Source organism: Dendrobates tinctorius, unplaced genomic scaffold (assembly GCF_039654945.1).
Source record: "Dendrobates tinctorius isolate UK_male_01 unplaced genomic scaffold, ASM3965494v1 ptg000022l, whole genome shotgun sequence".
Classification (NCBI taxonomy): domain Eukaryota; kingdom Metazoa; phylum Chordata; class Amphibia; order Anura; family Dendrobatidae; genus Dendrobates; species Dendrobates tinctorius.
The window spans coordinates 83,371,455-83,397,868 of NW_027361690.1; the positions used below are offsets into that span (position 1 = coordinate 83,371,455).

The window sequence follows — 26,414 nt, forward strand, 5'->3', positions numbered from 1 at the left end:
TTTGCCCTTTTTGCTGCTGCATCACACTGTTCACTTACAGTATGTGCAATCTGTAATCTAATAGTACACCAAAGTCTTTTTACACGTGCTATTGCTTAGTTCTATTCCTCCCATTCTGTAGATGTAATTTTTTCTTGCTAAGGTGTAGAAGCTTGCATTTCTTACTGTTAAATACCATTTTATTAGTCGCTGCACATTGTTCAAGCTTATCTAGATCCTTCTGAATCCTTTCTCTGTCTTCTCTAGTGTTAGCTATCCCTCCTGTCTTTGCATCGTCTGCAAATGTGATCAGTTTATCTTCAGTTCTCTTATCTAGATCATTTATAAAAATATTGAACAACACTGGGGCCAGGACACAGCCTTGTGGTACCCCACTTGAAACACTCTTCAAATTGGATGTACAACCATTTGTACCAATCTTTGAGTACGATCACTAAGCCAGTTATGAATCCACCTAATGGTATCCTTGTCAATCCTATACTTGGTATTTTTTTTAATAAGGATAGTATGAGATACTTTATCAAATGGTTTGCTGAAGTCAAGATATACTACATTTACCACATTTCCCTAACCCACCCAGTCAGTGATTCCATCATAGAAGGAAATTAGATTAGCCTGGCATGACTTGTTTGCTACAAACCCATGCTGGCTCTGGTTAATTATTGTATTCCTATCCATGTATTTACATATATGCTGTTTAATAATTTGTTGAAAGATCTTTCCTGGTATAGAAGTAAGGCTCACTGACCTGTAATTTCTTCTTTTCTTTTTTTAAGAAAGGGGCAACTTTTGCCCTTCTCCAATCCTCTGTGACTTCTCCTGTTTGACAGAAATTTTCAAAGATTCTGACTAGTGATTCTGCAATTTCCTTTGTTATCTCTTTCAGTACCCTAGGAAGTAACTTATCTGGACCAGGAGATTTAAATTAATTTAAATTAGCTAAGTGTTCCCTCACCATGTCTCTGTTTATAGATAAGGTGGATTCTTTTATTCCTTCAATAGCAATATGTGCAATCAATTAACTTAATGGTGTAACATATGAAGATGAATATCATTATTTAAGTCCCGAGTCAGTTATATCATAGCCGCATGTGGTGCTCAACAGAAAAAAGGCAATATCAAATAGGAACAGAAAAAAACTTGTGGCACTCACCACATGACTAAAAATTATTTCTTTATTCAATACCGGGTGGAGGAAACAGACATACAGAAAAAAGAGGAACGGCCATTTCACGCTGCCAAGGTTGGCAGTGTGAAACATCTGTCGCTCCTTTTTCTGTTTGTTTCTATTCTCTGCCTGATGTGTAATAAAGCAATGATTTTTAGCCACTTGGTGAGTGGCACAGTTTTTTTCTCTGTTCTTATTTACTATTATTTTACCATCAAAGATTTCCTTACTTGAGGTCCTGTGATGCAGAATTCCTTTGATCCTCTCCAAGTTAACACCGTTTACACCTGCACTGAATGGTGCTATCTGTATGAATGTATTCTCCCTTGTGGATCTAGATATACTGTATATAGCAGTGGAAGTGTTAGCTTTTACAAATGACGAAGCAGTAGAGATCATTCTATGCCAGCAATGTGGCATGGAGAAGCTTGTGGGAAGAAAGTTTAAGATTTCTATCTTAGGGAACCTCAGATGAGTAAAGTTTCAGAGTAAAAGCTCATCCTATCTCCCAGTAATAGTGGAATTTCCAACTTTGACCAAAGCTCTACTTATAACTCTTCCTTTGCTATTTATGTAGTCTGGACACATGTGGACCGTCCTTATGTTTGTATGATACATAGTTTGTTAACAAGGAAGAGAAGGAATCCAGAGGTACAATAAGCGTCTGTCGACTTTGAACGTGGTCATCCCTTAATTACTCACAAGCCGAAATACAGTGAGGTGGAGCCTGGTCATAATATTGGGATTCTATCATCTTTGTTTAACGTACTTGTATGTTTTTTAATAACACAAAGGTACTTTTACCTCTTGGAGAAACAGCCATGTTCTCCAGGGACAGATCAGCTCTCAGTTTTCAATTGCACATGTCAACTGTATTCATTTCTCTCCTTTTATCCATGATACAAATCAGCACTTGGATGGAGAATCAGCTTAGAGTGGAATACAGACGTCTGCTAGCATAGAACAGTTTAGCTTTGTTCATGGTTGCTCATTGCCAAAACACTCTTGAAGAGAATACCTCTGAGAGCAAGAGCTACAGTGGCCTATCCTACAGACTGTGTGGTATGACCGAATTACACTGACTTAGGGTGGGCACAGGGGGATGCTTCACAAGTATCTATATCACTTCAGGGGCTTAAAGGGAACCTGTCACCTGGTTTGACCAATAATAGATATGGCCACCACCTAAGAGGCTTGATAAACAGCGTTATTAGTGACGGCATTGTAGTTTGACTGACAGTATTGAGAATTAGGGTTATTGATTGGGACTAGCCCACAATGGGAAGGGCTAAGGTGTATGGACAGAGACCTTTTCCTGCCAGTAGGTTAGATAAGGCCCATTGTGCACCAGAAGAAGGCCTATGGCCTGAATAGTGACAAAAGGACAGAATGATGCATTGGAGACAGGACACCTAACAGTACGGCCTCAAGTTTACAACTCATAGAGGAAACAGGCCAGGGTGGAACAGGGAAACGTGAGATGAAGAGAGCACTCCGGTCTGTAGTATCAAGACAGCACATGCAAATAAGTTTAGTAATGGCCATAGTGGCAAATTAGCAAACTAGCTCCCCTAAGGGAAAAAGAGGATGCGGAACTGTGGGTTGAAGTACAGGACTGTCACATACTGGACTGTAGTACTGTGCCGGGTTGTAGTGAAGGCAGAGGAACTTGAGGCAGAAACAAGTAAGCTTGGAGAAATTAGAGAGACCGTTTGTGAAGATGCTCCATATTGTACAGGAAATGATTGTGAAGTTATGCACCCGCTATCTTTTTTACATAGTTCCCACCAAGTTGATGTTCAGTAAAAGACTGTTTATTTTCTTGTGGTGGTCTCCCTCATTGAACTGTTTAATATCTGGTCTTGGCCAGCCTAATTCACCGGCATTATGCGGTCTGCAAGGGTGATGCGCCCCCATGGACGAAGCCCACACACCCAGCCAGGATCTCCATCTTCATGGAGCATGCCAGGGCATAAAAGACAAGTACGGTACCTCACCCACGGCTGCCGACTGCTACATGTAATACGAATGTTGTAGAATGTTGTAGAATGCCCTGGGAATGGGAATAGTATTTCTTTAGACTAGTGACTGTTGCACAAAAATGTTTACTCATGGCCAACTTCATCCCAAATGATGCCAGTCTGTGATTGGTTATGAAACAACTATCATTTGTTGTTAACATAGTAACATAGTTATTAAGGTTGAAGTAAGACTTTAAGTCCATCTAGTTCAACTCATATCCTGTCCTAACTTGTCCTAACATGTTAATCCAGAGGAAGGCAAAAAAAAACCCATGTGGTAAACAGTAAGCTTCACATTGGGGAAAAAAATTCTATCCCGACTCCACATACGGCAATCAGACTAGCTCCCTGGATTAACGCAATATCAAGGAAACTAGTGTTTATACCCTGTAATATTATACTTTTCAAGAAAGGCATCCAGTCCCTTCTTAAATTTTAGTAGGGAATCACTCATTACAACATCATATAGCAGAGAGTTCCATAGTCTCACTGCTGTGTCTCTTATGTTTATTAGTCATCCAAATTAGTAAAACTTTAATAAATGTAGGTATTTATGACCTAAGGATCTACACTAAGAAGGAAAAGCAAAATGTACAGAAAGAGGTGGTGCTTTGTGCGGAGCCGGATTTCTGCTCCGTCCAAAGCGCCGACTATATGGCCCGTGGAGACGTACCCTTACAGTATGAAGAGGGCCAGATAGTACCTCTCCTCTGCTGCTATGTGGGGTCTGGTTGGCGCCCACCATATTTTGTTGCCTAAGTTCTTACACCATTCTTAATCTAGCTTATTCTTTAAGGACCTTAAAGAATTGTGTTTAAATATAAGGGGCATGCGTTTGCAGAGATTAAATTAATTCACTCTCATTGGTATTTGTTTTACTTTCTAATTTCCTTAAAAAAAACATAAGTTATAAGGTCAATTTTTATGGAGGTCAGTGGACCTACCGTATTAGCATTTCTGCATTGTAGGAGGAAATATGCAGTCGCCTTCCACCACTGTTTGTCTTTTGTTACTACATACAACCACTGTATATACTGACCAATGTCATTACTCTTTTAGCAATGAAAATGTTAATCAGCTTCAAACTTCTACTTACTGTATAATTTTTACTGGAGACTGTAGCATTAAATAATAATGAAGTCTCCTACACCATTCCCTGCCCCTTTTTTAGGGTTTAACAATGCATTCTCGCTCAATTTTCAAAGGAAGCATGTTGGGAGCTTTTGCCAGGGTATGCGCCAAGTGGAGATCACTAAGCACAACCTTTAAGGATTATTATGTTTTCAGCAAATAAATCTTTTTTTTCTAATATAAAAGGATATATACAGTAATAAATCACAAGTGTGTATCATCTGGAAGTTCTCTATGATTGACTGCTAGCATAATTTGTGAAACTTGTCTGGGATTGGTACTAAAAGCACAATACTAACTTTTCATTAAACAAATATTGAAATAGGAATATCTAATTTTAATCATGTGCCTAGCTTCCTTATGTGGTACATTCAAGTATCAACATGAAACAATGTTGGTGGCTTAGACCACTTTTGCAATGTGTCAAACGAACAACTCTTACTTTAACATTTCCATTTTATGTGGTATCTTCAATAGGCAGATGTGGACAAAGCGGTGGAAGCCGCAAGAGCAGCGTTCAATAAGGGAACCCCATGGAGAAGACTGGATGCTAGTGGCAGAGGAAAACTTCTTCACAAGCTGGCAGACCTTTTGGAGCGAGACAGAGTTATTCTGGCTGTAAGACCATTCATTATATTCTGTTTTATTTTGAGTTCTGATTATAGAATTTTACAACATTGTTTATTGAATGTTATAAGGGTATGTGTTAAATGTATGATGAATGCATCTATCTCGAGAATGGGCCACAGTGCACACTGCTCTCAAACGAACATGTCCAGCTCCCTCAATTTATTGCTATGATATCGATGAAAATTTATGACATTGGGTACATGCTTTTATTTATAAAGCCCTACATGTTCAATTTCAATTATTTTACAGACTTTAGAAACAATGGACACTGGAAAACCATTCCTGCATGCCTTCCTCATAGACCTTGAAGGCTGTATCCGGACACTACGCTACTTTGCTGGATGGGCTGACAAAATACAGGGAAGAACAATCCCGGTGGGTAAGTTGTTGATTATTCATCACTCTTGTGTTCTACATGCATAATGAGATATGTAATGATCTATAGATCTTCAGATTTAAGGGCCTGTCACACTAAGAGATATCGCTAGCAATATCGCTATAACTTGTGACGTTATAGCGATATTGCTAGCGATATCGCTGTGTCTGATACTTACCAGCGACCGGCTCCCCCGCTGGTTATCGCTGATCGCGCGAGAACGTTCAGGACTGTTTCTCGTCGTCAGCTTCCTGTGGCGCTTCCTGCTGTGAGGACGAGCGACGCGTGGAGCCTGGCGGGAGGACGCAGGATCGCCTGGTGTGACAGGTAAGTAGCGATCCCCGTCCCCAGCGATGTCGCTAGTGAGATCTGCTTATGTGGCAGCTCACTAGCGACCACTTAGCGATGTACCAGCGATCCTGACCGCGTCATATCGCTGGTCGATCGCTGGTACATCGCTAAGTGTGACAGTACCTTTATTCCATTAAGATTAGCAATTTATTACAATATCTGTTGACTCCAGTCCAATCCCATTAAAATTTGCAAATTAGGTAGCATGCCACACAAAGAAGTCAACAATGTGGTCTGTCTCATGCCTTCTCCAAAAGGAGTAGGACACCCAAGTATCTTTTCCCTATAACTCCAATGCAAAAAGCCACAACAGCGGTTGAAAATAGATGGCTTTCCCTCACCAAAACTTAAGAAAACTCATCTTCCTCCTAGGCTGCTGTCCTTGTATCACCTGAGAGCCACAACCCATGTCTATCCATCTCTCAAATGACACAAAGGACAATTCAGGGTAAAAATTAAGGATTCCATGGGCAGCGCCAAATTCACGGAAGACAACATGCTGATATTGTTTTCCATGGAATCCCTCATCTCTTTTTTTCGTTGAACTATTCCTTGTTTTCTGACTCACCGAACCCTGACGGGATATCAAAGGAGGCAGGTTAGGCTGCCAGCCATTGTACATCTTCCGTCAAGCCCTGATTGGTGTTAAGCTCTTAACATAACGTACAAAAGTAAGACTGCAATTACACATACTATTTTGATCACTTATATATAAGAGGTGTTGCACTTTGAAGCACGTTTTTGACATATGTGCATTTCCCAAAGGAGGAAAGGGGTTGGAAGATCTTCATGGCCACAAATCTTCATAGATCTCAAGAGGCACATCAAGTGAACAAACAATTAGACACATAAATAAATAAGAATATGCACAGTGAATATGATCTGGATAGCCAACAAATTTTAAGAAAATCCTCATATTACCTAGACAGCCTGAAATAGATGTAAATGTGCTCAAACTGAGTGAAAGAGAAATACATGCAAATGTGCCAAACTCACTAGGGTTCCCACACACACTGAGTTATGGCACCCCTAAGGTCAACTTTCATTGGGCACCTTTGCATCTTAATATTCCAAACAACCCAACACAATGGCTTTCATCCTGGAGGTTTGGGTCACCGACGGGTATCTGCATATACCAGAAGCTTCCAACCAGTGTGGCTACAGTATTTTCATCTTACATCAATAGCAAACACCTTAAGGCCCCGTCACACTAAGAGACTTACCAGCGATCCCGACACCGATATCAAGGTGTCAGGATCGCTAGTAAGTCGCTAGGTGATCGCTGGTGAGCCGTCACACAGACAGCTTCACCAGCGATCAGCACAGCGATGCCGAGCGCCCGGCATCGCTGGCCATCCCTGTAAAAAATAGAATCAAAATAAAAAATATAGTTATTCTCACCTTCCGACGACCCGTTCAGCCATCCTGCCTCACTCCACGCTCCGGTCCCAGTGATCCTTTGCGAGAATGACCGCGAGATGTCACGGTCTCGAGGGATAACAAAGTCTTGCGGTCATTCGTGCAAAGGATCACTGGGACCGGAGTGTGGAGAGAGGCAGTATGGCTGAACGGGACGTCGGAAGGTGAGAATAACTATTTTTTTTATTATTTTTTACAGCGTGGTCATTGCAGATTGTAAGCTTTCTTGAAGAGATAGGTTTTCAAGTTCCGCCAGAAGGATCTGAATGTGGTGGGTAACTGGACGTGTTGGGGCACAGAAATCCAGGGGATGGGGGATATTTGGGAGAAGTCTTGGAGGTGATTGGGTGAGGAACAAATAAGTGTGGAGGAGAGAAGGAGATCTTAGGAGGACCAGAGATTACGTGAGGGAGCATATCTGGAAATTAGTTTGGAAATATACAGGGAAGACAGGTATTGGATGGCTTTGTAGGTCAGTGTTAGCGCTGGGGAATTGGGAGCCAATGAAGGGATATGCAGAGGGGGGAAGCAGGTGAGTAGCGAGCAGAGAGATGAATTAGTCCGACAGCAGAGTTAAGGATGGCCTGGAGAGGTGCAAGAGTTTTAGCAGGTAGGCCACAGAAGAGCATGTTGCAGTAGTAAGGCGGAAGATTACAAGTGCATGCACAAGAATTTTAGTAAATTGAGGGTTGAGGAAAGGACGATTTCTGGAAATACTTTTAAGTTGAAGGCGACAGGAGGTGGCGAGAACTTGGATGTGTGGTGGGATGGGGTCGAGTGCACAAGTGGTAAGGTGAGATTTTGAGAGATGAGATTAGTAAGCTCTCCTTCAGTGATGTTAGAGAGGGAGGTTATTGGGGAAAGGCATAAGACTGGTGTACAAAGCGGTTTTGTTGGTGGAATAGTAAAGACTTGCCTTGTTTGGTAGATTTTAATTTTTGTAGTTTGCAGCAAAATCCTCTGTAGAGATAAGGGAGGTTGGCGAGGGCACTGGTGGATGGAAGAGGGAGTTAAAAGTGTTGAATAACTGTTTGGGGCTATAGGAAATGGAAGTGCAGGTGGGAGGAGAGTGTCTGGCCTGTTTTATGCATTAGTAGAAGATCTGAGGTTGAGGAGCAGGTCTGCAGATGAGGTCAGGTGGGGAGGTAAGATTGAATGACAGATAATTATTTGTTTAGAGGATGCTGGGGTGTTGGGATAGCGAACGGGAGTGAGGATTAGTGGATTAAAACTGTAAGGGCATAGGTAAGCATATTGAAAGAGAAAGTGTGGAAAATAGAAAAGGTAAGTACAGTTAATAAACAGTGATTACTCTTACTTTTTGGTCACTCTTGATTTATTCCTGGTATATTTCTGTAGCACTCTTATAAAGCTACACTTAGATACAGCCACACAAACCCGTGTATCCTCTGGAGAATGAACCTTTCTTCAGGTGGAAGGAGTGGCCCTTGTCTTTTTAAGGGGGGTTTACAGGACACAGCTTTTGACCTTGCTTTTTATGTGGGCCATCTATGTACTTGTGTTATAAGTTTATCCTAGAGTTCTATGAAACCCGATGATATGGGTCAGAAATGAAGACAAAACACGGTATATCACAGTTCAAGATGTATATATCTATTGAAGAAATATGCACTTCAGCTGACAGATGCAAAGAAGGCAATAAGACAGTCTCAGTAGTATGCACAAGTAGTAGTACAGACTGTTATGAATGAGTGACCGTAGGAGGCAAAAGCAGAAATACAAGCTAAGTCCAGAAAACCAGAGAAGTTGGCAACTATCAGATTGCAGACCCCTGAACCTATCAACACAACTAGCAGTAGCCGTGGGGGGTTTCTACGATGCCCTAGACCCCTCGATCACAGCCGGAGAAATACATAGGCCTAAAGAAAGGGGAAATCTAAACTGCCCCAGAGCAGACCCCAAAGCAATAGGCAGCCCCCAACATATAATGACGGTGAAGCAAGATGAAAATACTAACACAGACAGAAAGATAGACTGAGCAAAGACGGGGCCCCAAAACTACCTAGATAGGAAAGGACAGGAAGGCTGCTGTCTGCAATCTGCCAAAACCCTATCAAAGACATAAGCCAACCAGCTGATATGAAAAAGGCCCTGAAGCAGCTAGGCTTCAAAAACTGAATCAGCACTCAGGTATTTTCAGAGGACAGAGCTAAATGAATTCAGCACACCCCAGCAGGGAATGGCAGAAATCCAGAAAAACAAAGCAAAAACAAAGTCAAAGCACAAAAGCAAAAGGCTGAGCAGCAAACTTAGCTTTGGAGGAGCAGGAATTCAGACTGGTCCCCAAGGATCCCACAGAGAAATCACCCGCAGGGCAGAAGGGCGTCGGCAGCATTATATCCAGTCCGTAACTCCACTCAGCCAGTCACAATCATCAGCCTCAGGTGTTTGACAATCAGGCTCACTACCTTTCTTTACCAGAAGAGGGAGTTCCTCGGGCCTCAGTAATGAAGGGGAAAATGAACTCACAACAACAGACCGAGGATGCGAATACCAGTCCAGTAATGCGGAATCCAGGACCCAGAGCCCGGGCCGGCTCCTAATGGAGGGCAGACCGTAGCAGAGGTGGGTGCAGAGCAGGTAAAGCAGCAGAGACCTTCCATGGTACGTAGATCCGGAAACAAGCGGGGTATCCTCAAGAGTAGAAGAGGCGAGCAGGTTGCTAGTCCTTCCAGCTTGGCCGCAAGTAAAGAACAAGATACACAAGCAATGCATAGTGTGCAGAGTTCCCTTATGTATACAGCAAACAGGAAACAAAGAGTCTCAGACAGGAAACAAGATGGCCCCCGTGAAGCCAGCAACTCCATTTTGGTTAAGGGCAGAATTAATCAGAAGTAAGGGCAAGAGTAGACAAAACAGTCCCAAGTTAATCATGTCCCACCTTTAAATATTTTCAAGACTGCGTAAATGTAATTCTTTTAGTCTTGCCTCATAACTAAGCTCCCCCCATGAACATTATTGAACATTATCAGTTTTGTGGCTTTTTTTTGTTCCTTTTTTTAGCTTCCGTGATTTTTCCTGTGAACTGGTGTCCAGAATGGAACTGCATATTCCAGAGGAGGTCACATTAAAGCATTATAAAGTAGTAGGATTACTCTCCTGTTTATACCTCTTTCAATACATGACAAATTTTAGAAGCTGCTGATTGACATTGCATGCAGTTAATGTCACGCTGCTGCGATGCCGGTAGGTGCAGGCTCCACTAAATGGCAGTAGAGTGGAAGCAGGAGTGCACCTAAACAAAGCTGGAATGCAGTGCAGCAGTGAGGCTACCATGGGTGGCAAGAGAATAGTCAAACAAGCTGGGGCAGATCCTAGACTTTAGCACAGTACCAAAGGAATAAGCAAACTCACAGTCAGAGGCAAGAGAGGGGATCAGTAATGGTCAGAAGCGGATAAGCCAAAAGACAAAAGCAGGTCAGGATACAAGCCAAGTCAAAACCAGGGAGACAGCACACTAAAGGGAAACACTGAGTCAAGACGGGAATAAGGGAAAACAGAGACACGGGTTCAGACAGCAAACGCAGCAGGACAAATCAGAGCAATCGGAGTCAGCTACAGCGGCCTTAGGCAAAAACTATAACTGACATCGCCTGCAAGAAACAGTCGCAATAAATAGCCAACCTGAACCCAGACTGAGGCTGGGAAAGGTTAACTCTTGAAATGACCAGACTGGGAAAAAGAGAAAGCAGGACTCAAAACTCGGTCTGGATCATGACAGTTATTTAGTTTAATAAGAACAGATTATTATTGTTATTATTATGCTTTGCTTATATAGCGCTATCATTTTCCACAGCACTTTAGAAACATTATCATTGCTGTCCCCGATGGGGCTCACAATCTAAATTCTCTATCTGTATGTATGTCTTTGGATTGTGGGAGGAAACCAGAGAACTCGGAGGAAACCCACGCAAACACAGAGAGAAAATACAAACTCTTTGCAGTTATTGTCCTTGGTGGGATCTGAACCCAGAACCCATCGTTGCATGGCTGCAGTGCTAACCACTGAGCCACCATGCTGCTCTATACTATACAAAGGCCAAGAAGTGAGTTCCATGTACACTGTTAGGGAATATGGACATCACATACAGTCCATTGCTTAGAACTCTCTAGAAGTGTTTCTGCCTGACCTCAGTGTTGTTCAACAATTTTATAAATGATCTAGATAAGGGAACTGAAGGGAAACTAATCACAACTGCACATGATGCAAAGCTAGGAGGGATAGCTAGCACTAGAGAAGACAGAGAAAGGATTCAGAAGGATCTAGATAAGCTTGAACAATGGGCAGTGACTAATAGAATGGTATTTAACAGGGAGAAATGCAAAATTCTACATTTGGGCAAGAAAAATGAAAATGAAAATTACATTTATAGAATGGAAGAGACAGAACTAAGCAACAGCACATATGAAAAAGACTTGGGTATACTAACAGCTCACAGACAGCACATGAGTCAACAGTGTGATGCAGCAGCAAAAAAGGCAAACAGTTCTAGATGTATTAAAAGAAGCATAGAGTCTAGATCATGAGAAGAAATTGTCCCCCTCTACTCCTCCTTGGTCAGGCCTCATCTGGAATACTGTGCCCAGTTCTGGGCACCACATTTTATAAAAGACATTGAAAAACTTAAGCAAGTTCAGAGAAGAGTTACCAGGATGGTGAGAGAACTGCAAAGTATGTCCTACGATGAACGATTCATGGATCTGGGAATATTTAGCTTGGGAAAAAGAAGGCTAAGAGGAGACTTAATAGCTGTCTACAAATATCTGAAGGGAAGTCACAGTGTAAAGGGATCATCCTTATTCTCTTTTGCACATGGAAATACGAGAAGCAATGGAATGAAACTGAAAGGGATAAGATACAGTTTAGAAGTGGAAGTATTGTGAGGGTGGGTGAAAATCTTTATTTATTTTACTCACTCTGATTACCATTAATTCCATAGCAGCTTTCAGACAAACTGAATTCCCTATCAGTCTGTCTTTGGAGTATGAGAGGAAACCTATTCAATCACAGGGAGGACAAACCAACTCTTTGCAGGTGATATCCTTGGTGGGAATTTGAATTCAGAATCCCAGCTCTGCAAGGCTGCAGTGCTAACCACCGAGCCACCATGCTGCCTACAAAATATAGCAAACAAGTTGACAAACATTTCCAGACATTTTGTTCTCATGACAACTTTGCAATAGTTGATAGTATATCAGTGGTTTCTAATCATAATGAGTTGACAATATAATGGCATCAATGGATTACAGTCATTCTTCTCTCTTCTCTCCATAATAACATTGCATTTTGTTTTAATGTCTTGCCAAGAGATTAAGTATTGTCCTAGTTGTTAGAGGGTAATACAATCAGAACAAAGGTCCTACTTTTCACTGTTCCCTCAAAGGAGGAATACTCCCTCTAGCAGTAAGAAACTGAACTACAGGCTTTGTGAAAAAGATGCTTCCACATACTTGGTGGCAGCTTTCATCTCTTGCCAAATATTGGCACACTTTTATCATAAGAGCTGATCCTTTATAATTCAGAGGAGATTTCTTTGTATGGTAATATATCATTATGTTCTTTCAGATGAAAGTTATCTCTGCTTTACCGTCCATGAGCCTATTGGAGTTTGTGGAGCCATCACGCCTGTGAGTATCCATTGCACATGTGAACAGCTCTTGGCATCATTGATCATCATGGTAATAGATATCAGGCATTGTATCGTCTAATGTTTCAATCGTTACAGTGGAACTTTCCTCTGTTGATGCTGATTTGGAAAATGGCACCAGCTCTTTGCTGTGGAAACACTTTGGTGGTGAAGCCGGCTGAGCAGACGCCACTGACCTCTCTTTATATGGGATCGTTAATTAAAGAGGTAAGACGATAGGTCTGATCCTCAATGTAAGCGCTTTATAAGGCTACACAGTGGATATTTGTAGCATAAATGAAGATTAATACATATGAAAATAACGTTTTGAAACTTAAAAAATCTTGAATTTTTTTTCTTTCCCTTTGCAGGCTGGGTTCCCTCCAGGAGTGGTAAATATAGTGCCAGGTTATGGGCCCACCACTGGGTCTGCCATATCTCATCACCATGATGTTGACAAAGTGGCATTCACTGGTTCTACAGAAGTAAGTGCGAACTATAAGCCTAAAGTTGAACTGATTGTGTTATATGATTATATGAGTCGACATGTTTGATGTGGAATAGAGATGTTTCTCACCTCAATCCAATGCTTTTTACCATAAATGCTGGTATTCCTGGAGTTTAGAATGGTGAAAGAGATACAAAGCAGCCATAGAAAGTGATTTTTTAATTAATATTTTGCACTTTACTATGGGGGGCTTGCTGCATCCTGTTGTGCATTTGTGTCTGGACATGGTATTGTAAGTATGGTGGCTTTTACTCTTTCAGTGATGTTTTTATTGATTTTTAGTCCTTTTTTCAGTGAGTTGGAGTTTAGATTGGGACATCCGGAAGAAATAGGTTTCATCAACAAGTTTATACACCTTTGGGTGCTATTTTGTTTAAATAAAGTGCATGTATTTTAGGTTAAAAAAAAATTCAATGCTTAAATTTGTTTTTCATTAAAAAATGTTGCACTGTTTGCCTTTTACAGTCTCTGTGTTGCATTGTTGACTGCTGGCTTCAGAATGAGTTAACTGAGAATCCATCAGTCAGCCTATAATTACAATGTAACAAGAAGTTTAGAGCTCCTATATCTGTTTATTCCTGACACATGAATTTACAAAAAAAAATCATCTCTATACAGGGAACCCCTTTAAAACATTTACTTGTGATTTAAAGCAAAGTTGGTGGCAGCTTTCATGTCCTCCAGGTTGAATACAGATTGTGTATGATTAAAAAAGGAATAGAAGATTAAGAAATTATATGTGTTATATTTTACTGTTACTATTATCATTAGTATAAAATATAATTCATATATTTACACATATGTGGTAAAGAAAATCTGTCATTAAAGGGTTTTTTTCTATGACTAATATATATCACCTAGCTGCAGATTAGGTAATAAATGTCTGATGGTTGTAAAGACTAGATATGCTGACTCTGCAGTCCCTAGTGGTGCCTGCGGGTGCAGAGATAGACCTGACCACAGGCAAGGAGATGGCAACTCTAAACCTAAACTGCCTAAAAGGCTGATGAGTTGCTTCACATTCCTCCTAAAGAGGGCAGAGCAAAGTGTGAATTACCTACAAGAGGAGAAGTGTGCTGAGCAACGGAAAGATGCCAAAGTGAATAATGTAAATAATGAAATGCCAAACAAAGAATAAAGCAATTACTGTTAACAAATATACTGCCTTTTTCCTAATGATAAACAGGAGATAGATGAAAAGTATAGGAAAGAAACCGCAAAGTTCAAACCCTTATCTGGAATCTCACACACTCACTTCAAACATCAATAGAATGTCAGAACATCCAAATGAATCTATCACCAGCAGGGGGACAGAATATAAAGCTGCACCCAAAAGGTGATAGGCACAAAAATGTAAAGGTTAGTCTCCTGTGAGTCAGCAGAAAGAGGAGCCAACCACAGAACACAATCTCAAAGGATCGAATACAGGAGAATGGCATTGATGACAACTCGGTAGTAACCAACAGCCCATTTAATACCACAGTGTACTGACAGATGTTTCTTGTTTTTTTAAATTAAAAAAAAAAACATTTAAAAAAGTATCAGTAATTTATGAACAGGCAGACTGGTTTATGCAGAATAATGACTCAAACTTATGGAGTCGCTGTCAGAGATAACATCATGCTGTTGTGGTTGAGACAAGTGATGTACCATGTATTTGATAATGCCCATCCCTTCCTCCCCACTAATATCCTTTCTGGAGGCAAAGGAAGGCAATTGTGGCATGCTTTTGGTAGTACTATTGCTCTGACGGCTACTGTGCTTGGGGGCAATGGTGCTTCTGCTGCTGGTGGCTCCCACATTCTTACCCATGATAAGCTGTGTTTCTTTCTTTTACACTATACCGTCCATTGACATTGACTATTTTCCTTTTACCATTCATAATAAAAATTCTAAGTAGACAGGAACACATGCAGAAAAAATGTGGCTGCACAGATATGGCATGTATGGTTGTCAAATTTGACTAGTAAAACAGGTGCGCAAAACTAGTCATACACAGTCAAATTATTTTTTTCAATAAAATTAACCGTTCCCAAAAATGACCTGATGAAATGCTAGGTAAATACGCAAACAAAAGGCCAGCATCTGCATGGGGCACTTTAATGGTGTGGAGAGTATGAATGTAAAATTTGAATAGTAAAATTGATTTGAAAAAAAAAATTGTTTATGGCTTGCACACTTTGTGAGGTAGAGAGTCGCAGTTAAATGTGTGGATCTTTCTTTTATATCTGTAAAAAAAACAATTACGAATTGAGAAAACATTATGGATGACTTTCTGTAAAGCTACGGCGCCATCTAGCGGTCATTCACACTAATGAACATTATAAGAATAGACTGTGACTTTATTTGTGGTCTTCTGTACCCAGGTTGGAAAGTTGGTCAAAGAAGCAGCATCTGCAAGCAATCTGAAACGTGTCACTCTGGAACTTGGGGGGAAAAACCCTTGTATTGTTTTTGCAGATGCTGATTGTGAGTACTAATCGATTGACAAGCTCTCTTTATTTTTCACTTTTCATATTAACCCCTTTCCAACATCGGACGTAAATTTGTTGGACGCCTTCCCTTTGATTTGGGCTCAGGCAATGAGCCCGTATATATCGCAGCACATGTCAGCTGTTTTAAACAGTCTGTAATAAAATCTGTAATAAAAAAATGAGAAGTCTTTCAGTTTTAGACTCCTAGTTCCCATTCATTATAGAAGACTTTTCTGAATTCTCATTATCATCAGAGGAAGGATAAGAGGTAATAAGTCTGTCTATACAGAGCTTATAACACTGGATCCACCAGTCACTATAGGCACTCTCCTAGCTCCCTCTCTCTTCACAATGATCTTTGCACATATTCATTAGATGCATCAGTATAACGAATGAGTCAGTATACCTATGTACTGTATCTTGACATATGTGGACAATTAGAAGTAAACAGTATTGGAGGTTCCATAAATTGACTACAATTCCCAAGTCCAGTAATGAGGAGCGCCCGCTTACCTATTGGTTATGAATTCTATTGTTTTAAACCCTAAGGCATTTGCTTCTCTTACCTTTCAAAGTGCAGTATGTGAAAAAGGCTTTAACCTCATCAAATAGAGCATTTTATGATCCTCGAATTTCTGTACAAATGATTTAACTATGGCTGTGCTAAAAATCCTATTTTATTGTCGGCAGTGGAACAGGCTGTAAAATGTGCTCATCAAGGCGTCTTCTTTAACCAAGGCCAGTGCTGCACAGCTGCCTCCCGGGTCTATGTGGAAGAATCCGTGTATCCCGAATTTGTCAGGCGGAGTGTGGATTATGCAAAGAGACGGCTTCTTGGAGATCCTCTTGACCCTAAAACTGAACAGGGTCCCCAGGTACAGGCATAAAGCAATGATGTGCCTGTATTTTCTATTGTGACAAGTTACAATGACTTTTGGTAATGTGCTGTGTAGATATTAAAATAACAAGATGTAAATATATGGTCAACTTATCCCCTTAATGGCCACCGGTAAGGCAGTTAAGGGTACTTATTCCTCAGCACCGCTTTTTAACAGCGCTGAGAAATAAGGTTATAGCGCGCCCCAACGTTGGAAAATCTCCAGGGTCTCGGCTGCCGGGGGAAATAACGGCGACCGCAAAAAAATAAAAGTCCGATTTCCCATTTAATTTCTCTCTCCTCAGGAGAGAGAAATGGGGTCCCCTGAGCCCCCCCCCGGTACCTGCGATGTCACCCGGTCTCTCCGATTGTGTCTCCTGGCCCTCAGCATTTTCTTCAGGGGAAAAAATGGTGACCGCAAAAAAATAAAAGTCCGATTTCCCATTTAATTTCTCTCTCCTCATAAGAGAGAAATGGGGTCCCCTGAGCCCCCCCGGTACCTGTGATGTCACCCGGTCTCTCCGATTGTGTCTCCTGGCCCTCAGCATTTTCTTCAGGGAAAAAAATGGCGGGCGCATGCATAGTGCGCCAGCCGAGGTCTGCCGGCCAGCACCTGGCAATAATAGGAGATTTCTCCTATTGGTTCATTTTGATCACTGTGATAGACCCTATCACAGTGATCAAAATAAAAAAAATAGTAAATCAAACTTCCCTTTATCACCCCCTTAGTTAGGTTAAAATAATAAAATTTTAAAAAATGTATTTTTTTTTCCATTTTTCCATTAGTGCTAGGGTTAGGGCTAATGTAAAGGATGGGGTTATAGCTATGGTTAAGGTTGAGCTAGGGTTAGGGTTGGGCTAGGGTTAGGGTTGGGGCTAAGGCAAGGGTTGGGGCTAGAGTTAGGGATGGGGCTCGTGTTAGAGTTAGGGTTGGGATAGGGTTAGGGCTAAGGTTGGGGTTAGGGTTGTGTTAGAGTTAGGGTTGCGTTGAGGTTAGGGTTGTGGTTAAGGTTATGGGTAGGTTTGGGATTAGTGTTAGGGGTATGTTGGGGTTAGGGTTCGGTTTAGTGCTGTTAGGGTTGGAGTTAGAATTGGGAGGTTTCCATTGTTTAGCTGCATTGATTCCAGACAATTTTGCATTGAAAAAGTGCTCCCTCCCTTCTGAGCCCTGCCTTGCGCCCAAACACTGGCTTTGCCCAGTATATGGAGTAATGGCGTACTCAGGAGAAATCGTACAACAAATTTTGCAGTCCATTTTCTCCTGATACCCTTGTGAAAATTAAAAAGTTTGGGTCCAAATTAAATTTTTTGTGAAAAAAGTAAAATGTTTTTTCCTTCCACATTGCTTTAGTTTTCGTGAAACACCTGAAGGGTTAATAAACGTCTTCAATGTGGTGTTTACTCACCTTGAGGGGTGCAGTTTTTAGAATGGTGTCACTTTTGGGTATTTTCTGTCATATTGACCCCCCAAACTCACTTCAAATATGATGTGGTCCCTAAAAAAATGATTTTGTAAATTTTGTTGGAAAAATGAGAAATCGCTGGTCAACTTCTAACCCTTATAACGTCCTAACAAAAAAATTATGTTTCCAAAATTGTGCTGATGTAAAGTTGACATGTGGGAAATGTTATTTATTAACTATTTTGTGCGATATGACTCTCTGATTTAAGGGCACAAAAATTTAGAGTTTGAAAATTACAAAATTTTCTACATTTTTGCCAAATTTCAGTTTTTTTCATAAATACACGCAAGTCATATCAAAGAAATTTTACCACTAACATGAAGTACAATATGTCACGAAAAAACATTCTCAGAATCAGTGTGATCAGTTGAAGCGTTCCAGAGCTATAACCTCATAAAGTGACAGTGGTCAGAATTGTAAAAATTGGCCTGGTCATTAAGTACCAAATTGGCTCGGTCACTAAGGGGTTAAAATGAAAAAAAAATTACATTTGCCCATCAATCAAAATAAAAATGAAGACACAGAGAACACTATAATAATTGCAATGGAAGAAAAGTGTTTTTTTTATTTGACCCATATCCATTTAATGCTAAGTTTCTGCTCGCAAAACACACTGAGCCTTTGGATAGGTTCAAACGAGCATATAAAAATCATTTAGCGTTTCATCCAGAAAAGTGGGACGATTTGTTTCTCACTCATAATCCGTATGCAATCCATTTTTTCACAGCATCAGCACCATTTACAGTTTCCTATGCTACATAATGGTTGAGTCTCAGACGGATTACAGAAAAGACTAGGCAGCATGCCACAAACTTTTCACAAGCCGATTCCGTCAGTGATTAAAAATACTCATCTTCACTGCCCCATTGAATTACATTGGTTTGAGTGCTCTCTGTTTTTCCCACGGACAGCACTCGGATTGGAAATACTGTGTGGTGAACGAGCCGTAACACTGAGACTTGAGAGAGGCTCGTTTTATCAATGTGAGACAATAAAAAAACACCTCTTTTGTCAGTGCAATTATTTGAATGTTATGGTAGATAGATGATAGGTAGGAGATAATAATAATACTTTATTTTTATATAGCGCTAACATATTCCGCAGCGCTTTACAGTTTGCACATATTTTCATCACTGTCCCTGATGGGGCTCACAATCTAAATTCCCTATCAGAATGTTTTTTTGGAGTGTGGGAGGAAACCCACGCAAACATGGGGAGAACATACAAACTCCTTGCAGATGTTGTCCTTGGTGGAACTTGAACCCAGGACTCCAGCGCTGCAAGGCTGCAGTGCTATCCACTGAGCCACCGTGCTGCCCACAAGGAGATAAATAGATAGATGATAAATAGATAGGTAGATAGCTAGAAAGATAATAGATAGATGATAGATAAATAGATAGATAACAGATGATAGATAGATATAGATTGATAGATGATATATAGATAAAGAATAGCTAGATAGATAATATGGGTTATGTAGATAGATATAGACAGGGCTGTGGAGTCGGAGTCGTGGAGTCGGAGTCGGTGCTCATTTTGGTGGAGTCAGAGTCGGAGTTGGAGTCGGTATAAAATGGACCGACTCCGACTCCTAAAATATATAATAAATTGGGTACAGTAGTTCAATGCAGAATGTGCTGAATATTTTTTCATAGGAATTTGGGAAAGTTATGAAATGTCCTATAAATGGCTGTTCTATTCCTGATCTAAGGCTACATTAACACACAGCGTTTTTGCTGCGTTTTTTGTGGATACGTTTTTCAACTGCAAAAGCCGATCAGATTTTTTAAAAACCGCATCACCTGAAAGGTTTTTGAGCTCATAGATAATGTTTTCAATAGCAAAAGCAGATTAGAAATCTGCTCTATCTATCCATTTATCCATATCTGTCTATCCATATCTTATCTGTACCAAAAAGAATGAAAACAGGGAAGCACACAGACTGACACTTCCTGCCAGGCAAATGAGGAGGAAAGAGCGTCTCAAACATCATTAACAAGATATTTTGTAAGTGACAAAGTTACTGTAACAATGACAGCAGATATGTCTAACAGACAGCTCATACAGCTTGTTGTGAAGGACGGTGTAGCATTATCATTATTTGCACGACCAGCTTTTACAGCTCTTTAATAGAGAAATGGCCGCAAACTTGGTGTTTCTCTGGAAAGAGAAAGTATTAGAAAATTAGTGATTGAAGAAGCCCTTAAACAAAAGCAAGATCTTAAAAAGACTCTCAAAAGACGCTTCATGTTTCTTAAAATGGATGCCTGCACACGTAACAGAGTGAACTATTTTGCCATCAATGTTCGATATGTTTGTGACAACAAAAATTGTTACCAACACGCTGGCAGTAAAAGATACTAAAGCTCATCACAGCAGCCAGTTTCTCCAGGCCTTAGTGGAAAAAGTTCTGCAAAATTATGAACTCAAAAAAGAACAGAAAAAGAACAGGTTCTTGCTATTGTAACGGACAATGCTTCAAACATGATAAGTACAATTACACTGATGAATGAGAGTAATGAACAACAGCTAGAGGAACATTTAGGATTCAGTATGTTTGAGATGGAAGGCCACAGTGCTGTTCATGTAACTGAGGAACAAACAGATATTACTACAGAAGAACAGCAAAATTATACTGTAGAAATAGATGATCTTGTTGAAGCTGCTTCAAAACACTGTCATATTCATCACATGCGCTACAGCTGGCAATAAGAGAGAGTCTGCTAGAGGGACATGCTGGAAATCTGATTGGAAAAGTGAAGAAATTGGTTATTGCCGCCAGAACCCCTAAAATTGATTCCATCTTGAAGAGACGTCCTGGAAAAGGGCAATCGTTGATCAACTAAAACCGTTTCTTATAGATATGGCGAACCCTCAGGTAACCCTAAATGAAGGTCAATGGACACAGGTGGCTGAATTGAAGGAATTGCTTAATCACCCATTTACTGTGACTAAAAAATTACAAGCTGAGGATTTAACTCCTGGCATTTTCATGAGGGAGCGGAAGAACTTGCTATTTTGCTGTTTAATCGCAGATGGCATTTCTGCTTCAATGAAACGGAGAGAGACACAGCTATTGGAAAATAAAATTTTTCTGGCAGCTGTTTATGTGGACCCAAGTCATCGTATATTGCTTGATGATCAACAGCTTACTAAAGGAAAAGAAGCTCTGACTGAGGTAGCAGTTAGGAAGAGTGGCCTACAGGGGGACTGCCAGGCGCAAGAGGACTTGGGTCCTGACAGTGCTACTGCTGCCATATCTTCATCCTCATCAGATGAGGAGTTTGACTTTGACAAGTATTTGGATGACATGGAGCATGCAAAGCATTGCCGCAAGGAAAGAGATTTCACTCCATCTCCTATAGCAAGCAGATTGACCATATGTCAGCAAAATGTTTCACTTGTTCTCAAAGAAATAGAAAAATTCAACCGTTCATCAAAACTGACTGTGCATGAGGCAATTCCTTTATACCCGGAAATTGTTAGAGATGTTGCCCATGTGGTTACGGCTTTGCCTCCAACTCAAGTTAGTGTAGAGAGGTTGTTCTCTGGCCTTAAAATTATTAGGTCAAATTTGAGGTCATCTATGAAGGAGGATCTGATGGAGGCAATTTTATTTTTTAGAACAAATTCATAGACTGCACAAATGTTATTTAGTATGTTTTTGTTGAAAACTGTTTTTTGCCACTTATAGTTTATTACATAGTGATATATATATATATATATATATATGTAATCGATATTACATAGTGTATTACATGTTTTCAATTTATTACAGTTTTTTGTGTTCTAAAGTTGTATTCCAATAAATATTATGTTCTATCTAAATATCTTGATTATTGTATCATAAAAATGGTTTAATGTCTGATGTTCACATTGCACTAGAATACATTTTTCACTTAAATATAAGCAATATATGTCGGAGTCGTGGAGTTGGAGTCGGAGTCTGTGTAAGGGAAATTGAGGAGTCGGAGTCGCAGGTTTGGCTTACCGACTCCACAGCCCTGGATATAGATACAGTGGGGAAAAAAAGTATTTAGTCAGTCAGCAATAGTGCAAGTTCCACCACTTCAAAAGATGAGAGGCGTCTGTAATTTACATCATAGGTAGACCTCAACTATGGGAGACAAACTGAGAAAAAAAAATCCAGAAAATCACATTGTCTGGTTTTTTTTTCATTTTATTTGCATATTATGGTGGAAAATAAGTATTTGGTCAGAAACAAAATTTCATCTCAATACTTTGTGATATATCCTTTGTTGGCAATGACAGAGGTCAAACGTTTTCTGTAAGTCTTCACAAGGTTGCCACACACTGTTGTTGGTATGTTGGCCCATTCCTCCATGCAGATCTCCTTAGAGCAGTGATGTTTTTGGCTTTTCGCTTGGCAACACGGACTTTCAACTCCCTCCAAAGGTTTTCTATAGGGTTGAGATCTGGAGACTGGCTAGGCCACTCCAGGACCTTGAAATGCTTCTTACGAAGCCACTCCTTCGTTGCCCTGGCAGTGTGCTTTGGATCATTGTCATGTTGAAAGACCCAGCCATGTTTCATCTTCAATGCCCTTGCTGATGGAAGGAGGTTTGCACTCAAAATCTCACGATACATGGCCCCATTCATTCTTTCATGTACCCGGATCAGTCGTCCTGGCCACTTTGCAGAGAAACAGCCCCAAAGCATGATGTTTCCACCACCATGCTTTACAGTAGGTATGGTGTTTGATGGATGCAACTCAGTATTCTTTTTCCTCCAAACACGACAAGTTGTGTTTCTACCAAACAGTTCCAGTTTGGTTTCATCAGACCATAGGACATTCTCCCAAAACTCCTCTGGATCATCCAAATGCTCTCTAGCAAACTTCAGACGGGCCCGGACATGTACAGGCTTAAGCAGTGGGACACGTCTGGCACTGCAGGATCTGAGTCCATGGTGGCGTAGTGTGTTACTTATGGTAGGCCTTGTTACATTGGTCCCAGCTCTCTGCAGTTCATTCACTAGGTCCCCCCGTGTGGTTCTGGGATTTTTGCTCACCGTTCTTGTGATCATTCTGACCCCACGGGGTGGGATTTTGCGTGGAGCACCAGATCGAGGGAGATTATCAGTGGTCTTGTATGTCTTCCATTTTCTAATTATTGCTCCCACAGTTGATTTCTTCACTCCAAGCTGGTTGGCAATTGCAGATTCAGTCTTCCCAGCCTGGTGCAGGGCTACAATTTTGTTTCTGTTGTCCTTTGACAGCTCTTTGGTCTTCACCATAGTGGAGTTTGGAGTCAGACTGTTTGAGGGTGTGCACAGGTGTCTTTTTATACTGATAACAAGTTTAAACAGGTGCCATTACTACAGGTAATGAGTGGAGGAAAGAGGAGACTCTTAAAGAAGAAGTTACAGGTCTGTGAGAGCCAGAAATCTTGATTGCTTGTTTCTGACCAAATACTTATTTTCCACCATAATATGCAAATAAAATGAAAAAAAAACAGACAATATGATTTTCTGGATTTTTTTTTCTCAGTTTGTCTCCCATAGTTGAGGTCTACCTATGATGTAAATTACAGACGCCTCTCATCTTTTTAAGTGGTGGAACTTGCACTATTGCTGACTGACTAAATACTTTTTTTCCCCACTGTAGATAGATAGACAGAAAAATACAAAGTAAAGCTACGGACCCACTAACAGTATTTGGTCAGTATTTTACCTCAGCATTTGTAAGCCAAGACCGGGAGTGGAAAAGTATGAGGGCTCATACTCACATGCGAGAAACTTGGACGGGTCTCGCACGTCAATAGACGACACTGCCGCCAGCACTCGGTATCGGAGCGTTCAGCTGCATGTATTTCTATACCGGGTATTGACGTGCGAGACTCGTCCGAGTTTCTCGCATGTGAGTATGAGCCCTAATAGAAACACGTCACCGCTTCTGTATTTCTCACTCACTCCTGGTTTTGGCTTACAGATACTGAGTTAAAAAAACTGACTAAATACTGACAGTGTGACTGTAGCCTATAGAAAAGCGCGGCACTGTGACAATTGGCAGGGATGGGTGCAGGCCTCAGATTCCTGGTCAGTAATCCACAATGTAAAATTTAAAAAAAAGGCAGCAATGCAAAAAAAGAAAATCAGTGTGAGGCTCCCATGAAGAGTTTTTGGTGACTTTATGAGAATTTCTGCATTATTTCTGCACCTATTATGTTGTGTTTTTTATAGTGTTTTTGTGTGCATTTTTTGTCTCTTGTACTATGTCATGCTTTCAATAAAGCAGCTTTGTTTTTGATACTTCCTGGTATTTGGCTTTTACAAAACTTTATTGATAAACGCGTTTATATATTATATGTGTTTTTAATGCATTTCTACCAAGGAAGTACACTAAAAACACGTGCATTTTTTTTAACCTGCATTTAATATAAGTCTATGGGGAAATTCCATCCCAAAGAGTGCCCACAAGACACATTGACATGCAGCGGATTTGCTGGGTAAAAAAGATGGACATTGGGCAGGAGAGCTCTATAAATCCCGTCCACGTTGCTGGAACTGTAAGACGCTGCGTTTTTTACACAGCAAAAACACGCAGCATCAAATATGCACCAAAGCGCATGGTGGGAACGTGGCCTGATACGTGGGACGTGGGACTGTATTTAGCGCAAATCTGACATTTGAGTCCAGACAATGAAAACTTTTTTCAAAGATAGATACGTAGAGAGATTCCATTCTTGTTTCCTAACTTATGGTCTGATCACATTTGTTTCTATCATCCTCAGATTGATGACGAACAGTTCAACAAGGTGCTGGAATTTATACAGAGCGGAAAGGATCAAGGTGCAAAACTAGAGTGCGGTGGCTCCGCTGTTGGGGAACAGGGATTTTTTATTAAACCTACTGTATTCTCTGAAGTAACCGATGACATGAGAATAGCAAAAGAAGAGGTAATTTAATCTAATGGTTGCTTTAATTTTGTTTTAAAAAGTTATATCACATAGTGGAGGGGGCAATAATTCACTGTAATATTCCTGTTGTATCCCCCTAAAGATGCAGCCAGGTAATGGAATATAGAGTCACGGTTCACAGGAACCCGGTAGATTGGAAATGTTCATTGACTTTTCTGGAAGATTTTTCTGGCCATGCACTGTGATCTGTGTAGAGGTCATTGTACAGGGAGGGGGTGGAGGTGTGCTGTGATAAGTTATTATGAATGCTGGATCTGACGTTATCTACAGTGTATATAGCTGATACCTGTCCCATCTGTGATAGTAATGAGGTGAAAAGGCTGAAAAGTGATCTCTAAAGTGGCATCAGTGGCCCGAGGGCAATATTAAAACAGATAGTGACATGGAAAATAAAAAAAAAATGTATTGTGTAAAACTTTTATTTACTTTCTTTGGAAGGATAGGAAGGGGACCCAGCTCATAAAGAAAAAATAATTATGAAACTGCACTATATAATCAGTTACAGGTGCATTAACTGTGCAAAATAAGGGATATGTTAGCTTTATTTTACGAGTCCACATGTCAAATTTCCAAATTTAATTAGTTTTAATGGCTTGTTTTTTTTGCAGTGGTTGTCAGCTGATACCAAATGTGTGTAGTTTTTTAATTATTTATTTTTAACTATGATGAAAGATTGTTAGTGAGGAAAAAAAAAGCAGCTATATCTTTTTTCATTTTTTTTTCCAAAATGTAAGAAAAAGATATTTAAACATTTTTTTCTATCCAACTATGGGTTATCGCTATGCATATGACATTGCAATACTTGTAGACTGAAAATGAGTTCTGCCCTTCACTTAAAGATGCCAGACATTGGGGCAGATATTAGGCCTGTTTCACACTTGCTTTTTTTTGCAGCGCGTTTTTCCCGCAAAAAAACGCATTGAAAAACGCATACAAAAGCATACAACTGCTGCGTTTTTTTCAAGCATTTTTATGAGCATGCATGAAAAAAACGCAGCGTTTTTATGCGTTTGTATGCGTTTTTACCGCGTTTGCGTTTTTTTCCAACATTAGGTGGCCCCTCACACTAACCCAAACCATGACTTTACTAACCCTAACCCTGACCCTAACCCTGACCCTAACCCTTAACCAAACCATACTTAACCCTAACCCTTAACCAAACCATACTTAACCCTAACCCAAACCCTAACTAACCTTAACCCTAACCCTAACCCTTAACCAAACCATACTTAACCCTAACCCTGACCCTAACCCTTAACCAAACCATACTTAACCCTAACCCTGACCCTAACCCTGACCCTAACCCTTAACCAAACCATACTTAACCCTGACCCTAACCCTTAACCAAACCATACTTAACCCTAACCCAAACCCTAACTAACCCTAACCCTGACCCTGACCCTAACCCTT

The 26,414-nt window shown here is 40.5% G+C and overlaps 1 protein-coding gene across 1 annotated transcript in view; it reads left to right on the forward strand.

Moving 5' to 3' along the window:
• ALDH1A3 (aldehyde dehydrogenase 1 family member A3) overlaps positions 1-26,414 on the forward strand; it is a 49,601-nt gene that overhangs the window by 9,813 nt on the left and 13,374 nt on the right. Inside the window, exons 3-10 of the mRNA XM_073568822.1 lie at positions 4,798-4,938; positions 5,200-5,329; positions 12,684-12,745; positions 12,844-12,972; positions 13,116-13,229; positions 15,619-15,721; positions 16,417-16,601; positions 24,819-24,983. Of these exons, the coding sequence (XP_073424923.1) occupies positions 4,798-4,938; positions 5,200-5,329; positions 12,684-12,745; positions 12,844-12,972; positions 13,116-13,229; positions 15,619-15,721; positions 16,417-16,601; positions 24,819-24,983 (1,029 nt within the window). The remainder of the gene's footprint in view (positions 1-4,797; positions 4,939-5,199; positions 5,330-12,683; positions 12,746-12,843; positions 12,973-13,115; positions 13,230-15,618; positions 15,722-16,416; positions 16,602-24,818; positions 24,984-26,414) is intronic.